This window comes from Elgaria multicarinata, chromosome 1 (genome assembly GCF_023053635.1).
Source record: "Elgaria multicarinata webbii isolate HBS135686 ecotype San Diego chromosome 1, rElgMul1.1.pri, whole genome shotgun sequence".
NCBI classification, from domain to species: domain Eukaryota; kingdom Metazoa; phylum Chordata; class Lepidosauria; order Squamata; family Anguidae; genus Elgaria; species Elgaria multicarinata.
In genome coordinates, this window is record NC_086171.1 from 191,663,748 (window position 1) to 191,678,625 (window position 14,878).

The 14,878-nt window shown below is 44.0% G+C and overlaps 1 protein-coding gene across 1 annotated transcript in view; it reads right to left on the reverse strand.

Annotated features, from left to right (window-relative positions):
• Positions 1 to 8,519, reverse strand: part of HNF4A (hepatocyte nuclear factor 4 alpha) — a 106,160-nt gene extending 97,641 nt beyond the window's left edge. Inside the window, exon 1 of the mRNA XM_063145864.1 lies at positions 8,447 to 8,519. Coding sequence (XP_063001934.1) covers positions 8,447 to 8,498 — 52 coding nt within the window. The 5' untranslated portion in view covers positions 8,499 to 8,519. The remainder of the gene's footprint in view (positions 1 to 8,446) is intronic.
• Positions 8,520 to 14,878: the final 6,359 nt, after the last annotated feature.

The following is a 14,878-nucleotide window of genomic DNA, read 5'->3' on the forward strand; positions in this document are numbered from 1 at the left end:
AGCCCCACATTGGCCAACTCTACTCTGTAGGCCGAGTTACCCCCATCCTCCTTCTTTCCTGTGATTTAAGTTAAGTTTGGAGCCTGTTCAAAAACTAGCAATGACATCACCTGTTGTTTCCATATTGGAACTTGGTGGACAGCTGCTTCCTTTAAAGCCAGAGCGTGGTGGACATGTGGTGACCTTCTCCTAAATCCTTTTGCAGGCCATGCAGCTGTTTGCAATAGCAGCTATCTACCAAATGGGACAAAACAAAACCCAAGCCTGATGCTCATTAATAAGAGAGTGCCTACGCCCAGGGATCCATTCCACGCATGAAACGCATCCGATGGCCACAGTTCCAGAAGTCCCAAGGAGGGCCTTCAGTCCACAGCGGAGTCTTGTTTGTCTGTACAACAGGGAGAGGCCTCGAAAAGTTCGGCCAGCCTGCCTGCCTGCCTGCCTGCACACCCAGAAGTTATTCATCTGTTGCCTAAAAGAAAAGAGTGAACTTACATGCAACTTCCTTCAATAGTCACCTGGTGGTGTAGTTAGGGTTGGACTTGAAAGCCAAAATTCAGACCCCATAGCCTAGGGTGACCATATGAAAAGGAGGACAGGGCTCCTGTATCTTTAACAGTTGTATTGAAAAGGGGATTTCAGCAGGTGTCATTTGTATATATGGGGAACCTGGTGAAATTTCCTCTTTATCACAACATTTAAAGCTTCAGGTCCCCTGCCCTCTTTTAAAATGGTCACTCTAGTATAGCTCCTGCAACTTTAACTGTTGTGATGAAGAGGGAATTTCACCAGGTTCTCCACATATACAAATGACACCTGCTGAAATTTTCTTTTCATAGAATCATAGAATAGCAGCGTTGGAAGGGGCCTACAAGGCCATGGAGTCCAACCCCCTGCTCAATGCAGGAATCCACCCTAAAGCATCCCCGACAGATGCTTGTCCAGCTCCCTCTTGAAGGCCTCTAGTGTGGGAGAGCCCACAACCTCCCTAGGTAACTGGTTCCATTGTCGCACTGTTCTAACAGTCAGGAAGTTTTTCCTGATGTCCAGCTGGAAGCTGGCTTCCTTTAACTTGAGCCCGTTATTCCGTGTCCTGCACTCTGGGAGGATTGAGAAGAGATCCTGGCCCTCCTCTGTGTGACAACCTTTTAAGTATTTGAAGAGTGCTATCATGTCTCCCCTCAATCTTCTCTTCTCCAGGCTAAACATGCCCAGTTCTTTCAGTCTCTCTTCATAGGGCTTTGTTTCCAGACCCCTGATCATCCTGGTTGCCCTCCTCTGAACACGCTCCAGCTTGTCTGCGTCCTTCTTGAATTGTGGAGCCCAGAACTGGACGCAGTACTCTAGATGAGGCCTAACCAGGGCCGAATAGAGAGGAACCAGTACCTCACGTGATTTGGAAGCTATACTTCTATTAATGCAGCCCCAAATGGCATTTGCCTTTCTTGCAGCCATATCACACTGTTGGCTCATATTCAGCCTGCGATCTACAACAATTCCAAGATCCTTCTCATTTGTAGTATTGCTGAGCCAAGTATCCCCCATCTTGTAACTGTGCCTTTGGTTTCTATTTCCTAAATGTAGAACTTGGCATTTATCCCTATTAAATTTCATCCTGTTGTTTTCAGCCCAGCACTCCAGCCTATCAAGATCACTTTGAAGTTTGTTTCTGTCTTCCTGGGTATTAGCTATCCCACCCAATTTCTATGCAACTGTTAAAGATACAGGAGCCCTGTCCTCCTTTTCATATGGTCACCCTACCATAGCCATGGGGGACCCCAAATGACTGCCCAGGGAGTGGCAGGGGTACAAGGCAGTGGGAAATGTGCCCACCTAAAGCACCTGGCCAAATAGCATTTTATAGTTGATGTGAGTTATTTTTTTACCATATTATTTAAAACGTTTCTTGGCTGTCTTTCAGGGCAGAAGCCCTTGCAAGGTAGCTTATAATAATAAAATACATAAAACCAGTTAAAATATTAAAAGTAATAAAAACATAAACACAATGAAATAGCAATTAAAAATAACAGTTAAACACAATTAAAAATAGCAATAACAGCCAACAATAAAACCAGCGGCAATAACAGTATTCAAATCACGAGAAGGACACAGTACAATAATGTTGTCAAGGCCTTCTTAAAACCCTGCAATGATGGGGCATCGAGTACTGCCGATGGCAGCTTGTTCCAAAGGTGTGGTGCCACTGCAGAAAAGGCTCTCTCACAGGTGATCACCCACTTATTGCTCTCATGGGTGGGCAAAGGGCCTCTCTTTCTGAGCTTAAGAGGAAGGGATGATATGGATGAAGGTGATCCTTCAAGTAACTTGGTCCCAAACCATTTAAAGCTTTAAAGGTATGAACCAGCACTTTGAATTAAGGAGGTGGTGTTTCTTCCCAAGTAAATGTGTTTCACTTCAGGGTAGCAGAAGCAAACTCTATTTTATCCCTGTAGTCTTGATGGTGCTTTGAAGTGAGTTTAAAATGCAAATCTGCATGTGCTAAGAGTTGTTGTTTTTTAATCAGGGTGAGCAAAGAGGTGTTTTGTTTTGTTCTTTTGCTCTAGCAATCAGGAATGTAGAACCAGTTGCAAAGTGTGGAATGGTGGTGGTATATGTGTGGAGAAGAGATAGGCTAGTTGGGTGCTTTACAGATAAAGTAATACACATGGTTATCTAATGGAGGGGCATTATGTCTAGAATCTAAAATTAGCTAGCTATGCCAATGTGGTCACCTTGTGCTTATGAATCACTCCTTGTCTGGTGGCTGGTCTATTAACCCATTTGAGGATGAAGAGGTCCATCGGACGAGCGTTTTATTGCACACTCGTGGGCACACATGGATTTTCATGGGTCCCTCTCACAATGTCATCTGCCTCCCATGCACCTCCTGTCCCTTCTAGCTTTCTTCGCACGACAAAAAAGAACCCCTAGTAAGTCCGACTTATTTTTAAAGATGGAAGTTGCTGCTATCTCCTGCTGTGTGCAGGAGAAGCAGTGGGTTCAAATTGGCCCACTGGATGGGCCATGTGCACATTGTTTACTTCCTCTTTCAAAAGAGGAAGTAATGAGGGACAAACACGTTGCAGGGAAGCAATGGTAAGCAATCGTGGTTTTCCCCAATGTGATGATGCTCAATATCTTAATTTGTGTCCTGTGGGCCCAGGGCCGGTGCCAGACTATTTTGCGCCCTAGGCAGGCACGCTGTACTGAAGCTGCCCCCCCCCCGCCCCCCAACCCCAGCGTCGCTGGCTTCAAAGCGGGCACTGGCTTCGAAGCCAGGACACTGGGGTTGGGGGGCGGCTGGGGCGGCGGCTTTGGAACAGCACACCCCGTAGCGCCCTTCCGGGCATGCCGTTTGGCGCCCTCCTTTGCTTGGCACTCTAGGCTGCTGCCTGAGCTGCCTCTATGGCAGCGCCAGCCCTGTGTGGGCCACATGGCAGAATTATATGTGCACAAAATGTAAGGAGATTGGGTGTAGTTTTTTGGCCTTTAAAATTAATAACTGTAAACGAAACATGCTTAAATAGAAATGTTTAATGATATCTGAGCTTCCAAAGAAAACGTAAATAAGTTTAATTTTTGTGGACACATTTTTTTATGGTATGATTATTATTTTAAAATAATAATTGTAGGGATTTCTTTTTTGTCTTCTTTATGATTACTAACATGTTTGTTGCATATGGTGTGTGTCTTTTATATGTTCCCTTCACATTGTAGCATGTCTAAGAAAATGAACATGAAATCGATGGAGTTGGAGGAGCATAATTATGAAGTTATGAGCAGCAATTCAGTTTAAATCATTCCTGACAGATGGCTGTTTAGTCTTTGCTTGAATACCTCCATCAACAGCCCACCACCTCACCAGGTAATTGGTTCTATTGTCTGACTGCTTTGACCATTACAAAGTTTTTCCTGATGTTCAGTCAAAATCTGCTTTCCTGTAATGTAAGCCTGTTCTGGTCTTGGATGGTAGAGAACAAATTGCAGCACTCTTCAGCTATTCTCTTCCACTGATGCCCTTTATCACTTGAGCATCTGGCCCTCACTGACAGAGCTCTTGAAAGGCTGGATACAATGTTGTTTTGAATTGCTACCTCTGCTTTTTAATTTAATTTTAATTTATTGGTAAACCACACAGAGAGCTTTGGCTATGGGTGGTATAGAAATGAAATAAATTTAATAATAATAATAATAATAATAATAATAATAATAATAATAATAAATGATAATAAATGTGATATTTTAAATATTTTATTCTACACCATCTTAAAGGTTTTTTTTCTTCTCAAGGGTGGCATAGAGATTTCCTTCAAAATAATATTCATATATAAAATGTGTCTCTGTATACTCGCCACAGTATTCTTGTGACATACAAGTCCATCTCACACAGACAGACAGACACTTTGCATCATATTAACAGGCATGTTTTTAGTTGTAAATAATAAAAAAGGATTGTAAATCATAACCCACAACCATATTGATCAACTGGTGCTAGCTTAAGCCTAAGTTATTGTTTCTTCTTCATCTAGCTGAAGATAAGAAAAGTATGTAGAGACCAAAGAGAACATAACATTGCATATCAGGAGTCCCTGTCTATTTAGTATCCCACATTATATGCACTAGAAGGAAAGAGTTTGCCTGCAGGTGCGCTGGAACCTTAATCTTCCTTGAGCTCCAGTATCTTTACAACAAAACTGTCGCGATCTACAGCAGACAAGTACTTTGAACCCATGGCAGGTGTGGTTTTTAATCAGCCTATGCTAACTTCCACCTGCACTGCCCCAGACTGAGCTGGTGGTGTGTATGCTGAAACTGTCCACTGAATTCAGAACAGGTCGGATCTGGGCACTGAGCTGCAGCCATAGCTTTTCAAAGGGTTGTAATTCGTTGCCCAAACTCCATGTGTGCTTTCAGCACATGACCATAAGCATACACATGACTAACCGCACACTGGGTCCACATTTGCATCAAGGTGTCTGCCACAACCCTAAGATCTCTTTCTTGGTTAGTTGTTGCTAACTCAGAACCCATCAGTCAGTGTGTGTGTGTGTGTGATATATATATATATATATATATATATATATATATATATATATATCCCTGATATGCATCACTTTACAATTGCTTATACCAAACTGTATTTGCCATTTGGATGCCCATTCTCCCAGTTTGGAGAGATCCTCATAGAGCTCTTCACAATCCCCTTTGTTTTAACCACCCTAAATAATTTGGTGACATCACTTCTCTGTTCACTCCTAGTTCAAGATAATTTATGAACAAGTTGAAAAGCATTGGTCCCAATATAGATCCCTGTGAGACCCCACTGTTTACATCCCTCTGTTGGCACTCTGACCATTGGCTCTCCGTCCAAGTGTTATGTGGCCCAAAATAGGGAAGGAGTTGGGTTCCACACTAGCAAACAATGGCCAAAGCAGTGAGAGGAAAGTGTGTGGTGAAAGTCAATGCGGATGTCAAGATCCAAGGCGGTAACAGAGGGCTAAGTGGGCCAGAAACTGGTATATGTGGTCAAAGAGGCAGAAGTCAAGATTCTAAGAAGTAAAGGTTAGGAAAATGGAGCAGTAGCTAGGCAGAATCCTCACACTTGTGATGTGACTCAGGCCTTAGCTAGACGTACCTGAAAGTCTCGGAGAGAGGAGGGGAGACCTCGCGTTGCGATTAATGCAAGATCTCGCCCTCATTTACACGTAAGGCACAATGACCTCAAGAAGAGAGGTGTCGCGCCTGCCATTTTTTTTAAAGGTGACGGAGAGCACGAAAGCTCATGCACAAAGGTAAGGTTTTTTTTTTAATTTTACCTACTTTCCCTGCTCTCCCCACCCTACCCCCGATGTGCAGCTCCTGGCTCTACACGAGTAATTGCATGGAGCTGGGTAAAACAGCGGAAACGGGCTATGTGCTCCATGGTCTCGGGACCACGGAAAAAGGGGCCCCAAAGTCCTGGGGCAAGGGAGGGATGATCCCTCCCTGATCCCGGGATCCCCTGTGCGTCACGTAGACACACAGGGACAATCCCGGGGTTCGCCCTGGGATATAACCTGGTCTAGCTGAGGCCTCAGATTAAGGAAGGCAGGGATTTATACAGCCATGTGCACTGGATTAGTGCTTGGGGTCAGCTGACTTTAGCACTCAGGCAGGCTCGTGCTTCAGCCTAGATGCAGCTCTTGCAGTTCCAACTGCCAGGCTCACAGTAAGGACAAAGTGCTAATGATGTAGGACAGGGATGGGGAACCTCTGGTCCAGGGGCCACATTTGCCTTTGGGGGGAACATGTGGAACCACAACTGGCCATCCAGGGTTCCCCTGAAAGCCATGCCTCCTTCACCTACCTCCTTCCCTGCATTGATCATTTGGTGGTTTCATGACTCACATGCAGTTTTCCCCTTCTAAAACGTTGAAATGCCTCTCCTAAGGCTTAATTGTTACGATCAGTAAGAGCTTTAAATTTGGGCTTCTCCAGATGGCCATGCCCTCTTCTCCTAGCCCCATGCCCTTTTCCTTGGCCGCTGATCATTTGGTGGTTACCCAGCTTTTGTGCAGTTTTTGTGCAGGTCGAAATGCTGCTCCTAAGGCTTAAGTACTGGCAGTAGGAGCTTTAAGCAATAATACGCTGGAATTGTTGGTCTTTTGGGTCTGCCTCCTTTGCCTTTGGCCCCACCCACTGCTGGAATGCAACCCTCAAAAGCTTCTCCAAAATGGAATTTGGCCTACTAGCTGAAAAGGGTTCTGCACATCTGGCGTAGGAGGTAATGTGCCCAGGGCGGTCACTTATACATAACCAACAAAAAAGGAAATTTATCACCAAAAAAGGAGGAACAAAGAGGACAGATTAGCATATTTCCATATGCTAATTTATATGTATAGATGCAGGTTTTGAAATAACTACTATAAGTAGAAACGCAATACATTTCACAAGATGGGGGAAAACTGTCAATGGGTGATCTGCATGGCTGCTCCATTTGCTCTCGATGAGTAACTTCAAAGTCCCCACTCACCCTTTCTATGGTCATTAAACCAGACTTGGACCAGATAGCCCTTCAAAGAGAGGACTGTCCTCTGTAAAGGAGGACACAGGACCACCCTAAATCCTGACTGCTGGAGCCTCAGTTGTGAGGCCTCTCTTTCCACCCCTGAGCTCCTGATATGGAATAACATAAGCCCTGAGGAGCTTGCAAGCTAAACCGTTTCAGTCTCAATGATGAAAGGGGCCTGTACGTATATGACAGTTTGTGATGTGCTGCAAATACAGGGGCAGCATAATGGAAGAATATCTTACTGTGTGGTATTCACAGCAAGTCCATAAGCACCACAACAGGGGAAGATACTCTTCTAGCTCATGGATATATGGTTCAGACAGATGGATGTTTATCATTTATCTTCACTCACAACACATTTTCCATGCATACAGATTTGGGAATAACCAATCCATGTCCACAAAATATAACTGAGAATGTACTATGGCTACAGAATTAAAGCAGCCTCAATGTTATGCATTTAGTGACATGTTTCTGTCCTGCTGACAGAATGTGCAAAGGGGCCTTATATCACTACAGAAATCCAGCTTTGCTTCCCATTCAACCCATGCAGGATATTCAGAAAAGGGCTTCACACAATGTTGCTATTTTGCTATTGTAGCAAAGAAAATTCAGAAGAGTTTTCTGAAAGATCATCAGTGTCTTCAAGGCAGTTTAAATTCAGTTGCTGCCCATGTTCTGTGCTAGTCAGGTTGGAATTTTAAAATCAGTTTGACATATATATTGCACTTGCAATTATCGTACTGTTTGCAATCATCGTATTTTGTTTTACCTGTGGTGGCTTATGGTGCTAACAATAAATTCATTCTGGACGAACAAAACCGACGTGAGCTTCTCTCTCTCTCTCTCTGCATTATTCAATATTCAATATTCAGCCTCTTTACAAAGCTTTGTGAGAGATGTGTGTTGATCAAATCCCTCTCTACATGGGACCAATTTGTACATCTCCCTTGAAAGCTTGTGTCTGCCTCAGTCTCGCATCAGACCACACGAAGGACAACTCAAGGAATCCCCTTTTCTGGTTTCCACACTAAAGGATCCTAGGCCAACTACTTGCATCATCACATATGATTCTGCAAACTTTTGCTCACGCATAATTCAAAACAGATAGAGAGGCTCGGTTTTTAGAAAGGTTAAAGTTTTGGCTGAAGTCTACCGAAGTAGTGTCTCCCCCTCCCAACAGATCGGGAAGAAGCAAATTACATTGAGATCCACATTACGCCCAGCCTAGCAATGCAATTTGGACCAGCGGATATGGGGTCTGCAGATTGAAACGTTAAAGAGTTGTGATTGCCTGGCATACCCTCATTGCACGCAGTCCCTTAACTTCTCCCAAACATTTTCTCATCATCAATAACAAGAAGAGGAAGGAGGACAAGTAGCATGGTTACTCACCGTATGGAGCCTCCATCTTAGCGCTAAGCTGGGTGGTGGTTACATTGACCATTTCTCAACGGTTATAATTCTAGAGAAAATGGAGAAAGTGTAAAATAACAAGAAAAGAAACTGGGTGAAGGAGGGAGGGAGGAAGGGAGGGAGCAGGGTGAGGAAACCTGCCTCACTTGTTATCTTATTGATTCGCTTAATCAGGCCTAATGTGGGTGGAGATGTTAAATAGTAACCAAGCTCTTATGGAAACCAACTTGCAAGGTGCTGTCTGCCACGGTAGCTATAGTAACTGCTCCCAAGCTTGAAACTCAAACATGACTTTATGGCACACATTTTGGACTTCCATTGACACCTGGTTCCAGGCCCTGGGTGACCCCCCACCCACCCACCTATTGCCACGAGGTTGCTCTCCTTCTTAATCTTCCTGAAGCAGAAGGAGAAGGGAATGAGGCCCAGAGTCCAGCAGACAGAGTGGACCGGCGATGAGGAGGTGTGAACTAGGTCAGTTTCACAGCTGCCGAGACCAGGGAGGGGGGCATTTCATTACCCTCACCAAACAAACACAGAGAACAAAGGCTTTTGTGTGCACACACTTGAGGACACCCCACAACAGAATATACACCCAGAGGTACATATGTTTCTATGAAAAAGCATAGGCAGTGGCGCATGAATTAATGGCAGCGTACATTTGTGATGTAAATAAATCTGGGTGTGTATGTGCATGCAGTTGTGAATGGGCATGCCAGAGGGCTGGTGCCTGTTGTGTGTATGTGTGTGCATAGAAGCACATTTCACCTTTATTTCTTTTTTACGTTTTATATACTGCCTTTCAGCCATGCTTCCTGTGCAGTTTACATAGAAACAGAATAATATAACATAAAATTACAGGCCCCCCACCCCAAATATAATAAAAACCATAGCAGAAGCTAAAAACAATCTAAACTTAAACAGTCTGGAAGAAGAAAAGTGTCAAACAGAAAGTAATGAAAGAATCAAAGAAATCAAAAGCTGTACCTGAAATTATTTCCAAAGAGTTAGGGCAGTTCTATGGATGGTACACAACTATGGGTTAGTTATGACCTATGTGCTTTTGCAGTGGCTGTTTCCCATTGGTTTGGTGGTGGAACCTATGTTGGATGTGCTTCTACCATATTAGGTTTTATCCTTGAGCAATGGTGACTTGGTCTTAGGGTGACCATATGGAAAGGAAGACAGGGCTCCTGTATTTTTAACAGTGGTATTGAAAAGGGAATTTCAGCAGGTGTCATTTGTATGCATGCAACACCAGTAGTTATGCCCCTCCGAAGTCCAAGCATGAACAGTGCAGAAGTGAAGTCCTTTACTGCTGAATTGAACTCCAGCTGCCTGAAAACATAGGTGTACTACCTCCAGGATAGAGGCCACATATCTCTGAATACCGGTTCCTGGGGAACAACAGCAGGAGAAGACTGTTGCCCTTATGACTTGCTTGTGGACAATGTTGCTCCACACCTTGGAGCTCCTTTAGAGTTCTGACTGAAACCCGGAGCGGATTCCCCATCCAACTGGTATCGGAGCCACCAGCCTCCACTGTTTGTGGGGTCCACAGAGGCATCTGGTTGGCCACTGTAGCCACAGGATGCTGGAAAAGACAGGCCTTTGGTCTGATCCAGCAGGGCTGTTCTTATAGTTCATACATTCTTCGGTGTAAAACTGGGCCAAAGCAAACATTACTTTAAATCTGTGCCTAGCAGCTATGTATTTTTCGTTCCTCATTTTTACTCTAGAGTAGGCACAAACCCCCTGCCCCAATCTCAATCTTTAAAGCACCCCATGGTTCCTGATCAAAAATCAGATTGCCTGCAACTACTCTAGAGTTAAAAGAAAAAAGATGTAGCTGCTAGACACAGATTTCAAGTAATGTATCTGAGCCCAAAGTTAGAAGGAATCAATGCCTTTGAGGAAGCGGCTGCGGCTCAGTGGTTCAATTCCCAGAATCTCCAAGTAGGGCTAGGAAAGAATCCTGCCTGAAACCCTGAGGCTTGTCTATACGCCCTTTGTATACCCCATTGTGGCTGCACAATGGCTGTGCGTCAAAACGCAGCTGCTTTGGGCCTTTCCCGCCGAAACTGCATTTTCCCACCGGGCCGTTTTACCATGACTTTTTCAGTTGCTCTGAGGTCAACACGTTGTTTCTTCATCTGTCAGTGGTGGACTCAGTTTGGGTTAAGCAAGTGGGTCCAAGTGCAAGATAAGTATGGGATCAGGGGGCACTGAATGGCCGCCGGTGCTGAGGTTTTTTCCTGGTGGATAGTATGCACTCCCCTCCTGCTGTGTAACTTTATCAATTCCCCTACATAGCAGCAATGCTGTTGGGTTCTGAGGGAATCAGCTACCAAAGCGGCACCGTACAGATGCCCCTCTGGAGAATTGCGGCCTGTCAGTGATGACAATACTGGGCTGGATAAACCAATGGTCTTACTCAGTATAAGGCAGCTTCTTATGTCCCCGTAAGTAGCTGAATGGCAGCACCATCTGTCCAGCCAGTGCAGTGTAGTGATGTAATGGCCTCCTCTCACAGTGGCCTTTTGAACCAACTACCTTGTGAGGAAGAGAAGAAGAAGGGGCCGCCAACTGTCACCATCGCCACCTCTTTGAATAGGCTATATTAAGTCAACACGTACTTTGTACTCCTTTAATGGTTTGTTATTGTTTTTAATTGATCTTGCGTAAGCCTCTCAGAGAGCCTCTCTGGATGAAGGGCAAAATACAGGAACTTAAAACAAATAATAATAAAAAGAGAGCCTTGTACTAGGACTGAGGAGACCCTGGTTCAAATCCCAACTACGCCATGATACTCATTGGGTGACACTGGGTCTGTCACTGGCCCTGTTCAGAAGACACCTTAAACCATGGCTTTAACCACATTGAATCAGGCAAAAAGCCTTATTCACTGTGGTTAAAGCCATGGTTTAAGGTGTCTTCTGAACAGGGCCACTCTCTCTTGGCTTTGCTTACCTCACAGCGTTGCTGTGAGGATAAAATGGAAGGGGTTGGTCGCCATGCTTGGAGAAAAGCAAGTTGTAAATATACTAAAACAAACAAATTTCCTTACAGACAAGCTACACACCTCTACATCTCATGACAAGCAAAAGGAAAAGGTCCCTTTGGAAGATCTAATTGTTTCAAATATCTTTAGATAACTAAAAAAAGAAGAAAGTTATCTCTACATTCTCTTACCAAGGGCCAAAACAAACATTAAGTCTGTATCTAGCAACTTTATCTTTTGAGGTGCGTGTGTGTGTGTGGAAATCCAGATCGTAAAAGCCCACTACACAGAGAAACATGTACACTAGAGTCTTGATGTGCATTGGGGGGCCCTTGTGCCTCTTGTACTGTAGAAATGAAAGACAAAGTTGCTAGATACAGATTTAAAGTAATGTCTGTCTTGGCCCTGAAAAGGTTAAAGAAAAGGCTTACTTGACACCTGGCCAGAGAGGGGGAAATAACTCAGCCATACAAAGATAAAAGACAGCATCTGCACCTCATATAGCTCTTTTAGAGTTCTGACTGAAACCGGGAGCAGATTCACCGTCCCACTGAGAGTGGAAGCCACCAGCCTCCACTGCCCATGCCCGTGTGGAATTCTCTTGCCCCCTTTGTGCATGTAATGCCCACCTGTTTACTGGGAAGCTGGGATGCACTGCAAGCCCCACCACCAACACTGTGCATCATTTCTGGTAAGGATGCATGAGAAATTCATTTCAGTTCATTCTGACTAGAATTTAACCAGTTAATTCCTCCCAGAGCCGAACACAGATCTGAACACAACCTGCAGTTGAAGTTCGTACATGTCCGATGTTGTGATGTGATTCACAGTAGAACAGCAACAACAAAAACCAACAAAAAATTGATTAAAATGCATACATTTGAAAAATGTCCATGGAAAAAAATGAGTACTTCTTTTATAAATGTGCACAAACAAATTTTAATCTATGGGAGAGAAATGCATACATTTTAAAAAATGTGTACAATTGATGCATCCATTTGGAAACATGCAGGCAAAAATACGCATGGATCTTTGGGTGAAACGAAACAAAGATCGCCATTTGCAATGGACTTGTGTCAGAAAGAGCTTTGAAATAGAATTTGGACAACCTTGATGAGCCTGAGAACTCTATCAAATGAGCATTTTGGTGCACGCTCATTACTGGGCCCTCGTGGATTTTTGCAGGTCTCTGTCATGATGTAGTCTGCCTCCTGCCCCTTCTAGCCTTCTTCGCACTACAAAACAACACTCCAGTAAGTCTGACTTATTTTAAAGACAGAAGTTGCTGCCATCTCCTGCTGTGTGCAAGAGAAGCAGCGAGATCAAAACGGCCCACTGAATGGGCCACGTGCAGGTTGTTTGCTTCCTCTTTCAAAAGAGAAAGTAATGAGGGACAAACACATGGGCAGAGAAGCAACGGTAAGCAATCGTGATTTTCCCCCGTATGATGATGCTCTGAGTTTTGCTGAGTCACGCATCCATAATTTCTGGCCCCACCTCCTGATGTCCTTGAGCATTAGCCATTGCCCATGCTGGCTGGGAATGAAGGCAGCTGCAATCCAACACATCTGGAGGGCACCAGGTTGCAGAAGACTGATCAATGATCACCAATAAGGAAGGGATTCCCTTGTTAGCACTCACGTGCAAAACCCCAGGCAGTGGCACGGTGTGTGTTTTGTGCAGTGATGGCAGATGTAAGTAAGTAAGAGAAATACACAAGTACTTTGGGAGCAAGATATTTATTTCAATCTTGTGAATGAGAAGCCTGATTATGGACAGATGAGCAGAGAGTTTACAGCGGAGACCTGGGTTCTCTGGCTTGCTTTTCCTGATCTCTGAAAGCCATCACTTTTCAGACCAAGTCTGGCTCCAGATTTTAGGGGGGGAAACCCATAGCAATGTGTCCCCCCATCCATGGGCTTACCGGGCAGTGGCATGTTGCCATTTTTCTTTATTACAATATTGATGCATTGTGGGAAGTTTAAATGTTTGCCAGGCACTGCCGCTACCAGAGAAGACCTGCGGCAGGGTTAGCATCAGTGCTGGATCGCTTGGGCCCTGGCAGCTGTCCAAGAGTGCCTGGTGCTGATGCTGAGCCTGTTTCAAGCTGTTTGGATTATTTATTACTTATTCCAGATCATCCTTAGACACTTGTACTTTACAGAGTGTCATATGCAAAAAAATTAGAGAGGTCCCTGGCCCTAAGGAGCTTACTATCTAAAGAATTTCCAACTTGCCCCATTTCTCTGTCTCTAGGCTGGCTACAGTTCATTGATAAAAGCTATACAATATTTAATCAAATCAGATCTCCCACCCCAAATTCTGTAATGAGCTCACACTCATTCAAGGATTACCTTGGGCCATGACAGGCGCAATACAGAGGAAAGAGTGCTCTTTTCCATGTAACCTGCAAAGTAGAACATCCTAGGAGGTTGTGCCAGAAGAAGTAGGAGGTCTACAGGGAAATGAGTTCTTTTTACATGCCCAGTACACATATAGAATAATTAAGAAGGTATTCTTGATTGATCTGGGAGATACTGATTGAACAGATGGGAACTTGCTTTGCGCAGATTCAGAATTGACACTGAACTTCTGTTGTAGGACTAAACAGAAAGTTCTTTCAGAAGAATTAAGTGGCCTCCAGTATATGTGAAACTGAATAAGTTTAGGAAACAGATCTAATTGGGTTAATACACTGAGTTGTTTAATACAGTCATCAAAGCCAATTGATTTTATTGGACTATTAATTAAAAGATGAAATAATAATAATAATAATAATAATAATAATAATAATAATAATAATAATAATAGAAGATAATCAAACTTAACAAGCCTGTGGGCAAACTGAGCACTTTGATGACTCAAACCCTATTCAGGCATTTTAAGCCTGAATAGGGCAAATGTGTGAGGAGAAGGCATGCTCCAACCCCATTCCTCTCTTTACTAGCATTTCCAGTGTTCTTGCTCACATGGAGAGCCTCCATGGATAGAAGAGTTGAGGGAGACTCATGTGATAAGGAACTGCAGGTGTGGGACTGGGGTACACCACCACCACCACCACCATCTCCTCCTCCTCATGCATTTGCCCTATTCAGGTTTAAAACACCTGAATTAGGTTTAGGTCAAATGTGAAAGTAAGCTAATGTGTATGTGGGAGGGAACATCATATTTGCTTTGAAACTGGTCTGGAAAATGCATGAAGGAAATTAATTTTATTTATTGACTGGACTTGTATATCTCCCAACAACCAAAATTGTCTAAGCTGTGTACATTTATATCCCCATTTCTTCCATCATGGAACTCAGATTCCCTGGTGGTCTCCCCTCCAGTCACTGACCAGATCCAGACCTGCTTAGTTTCAGCTAGGTTGCGGCCTCATGTGCCTTGAGGCCATGCCCTGGGATAGTTTG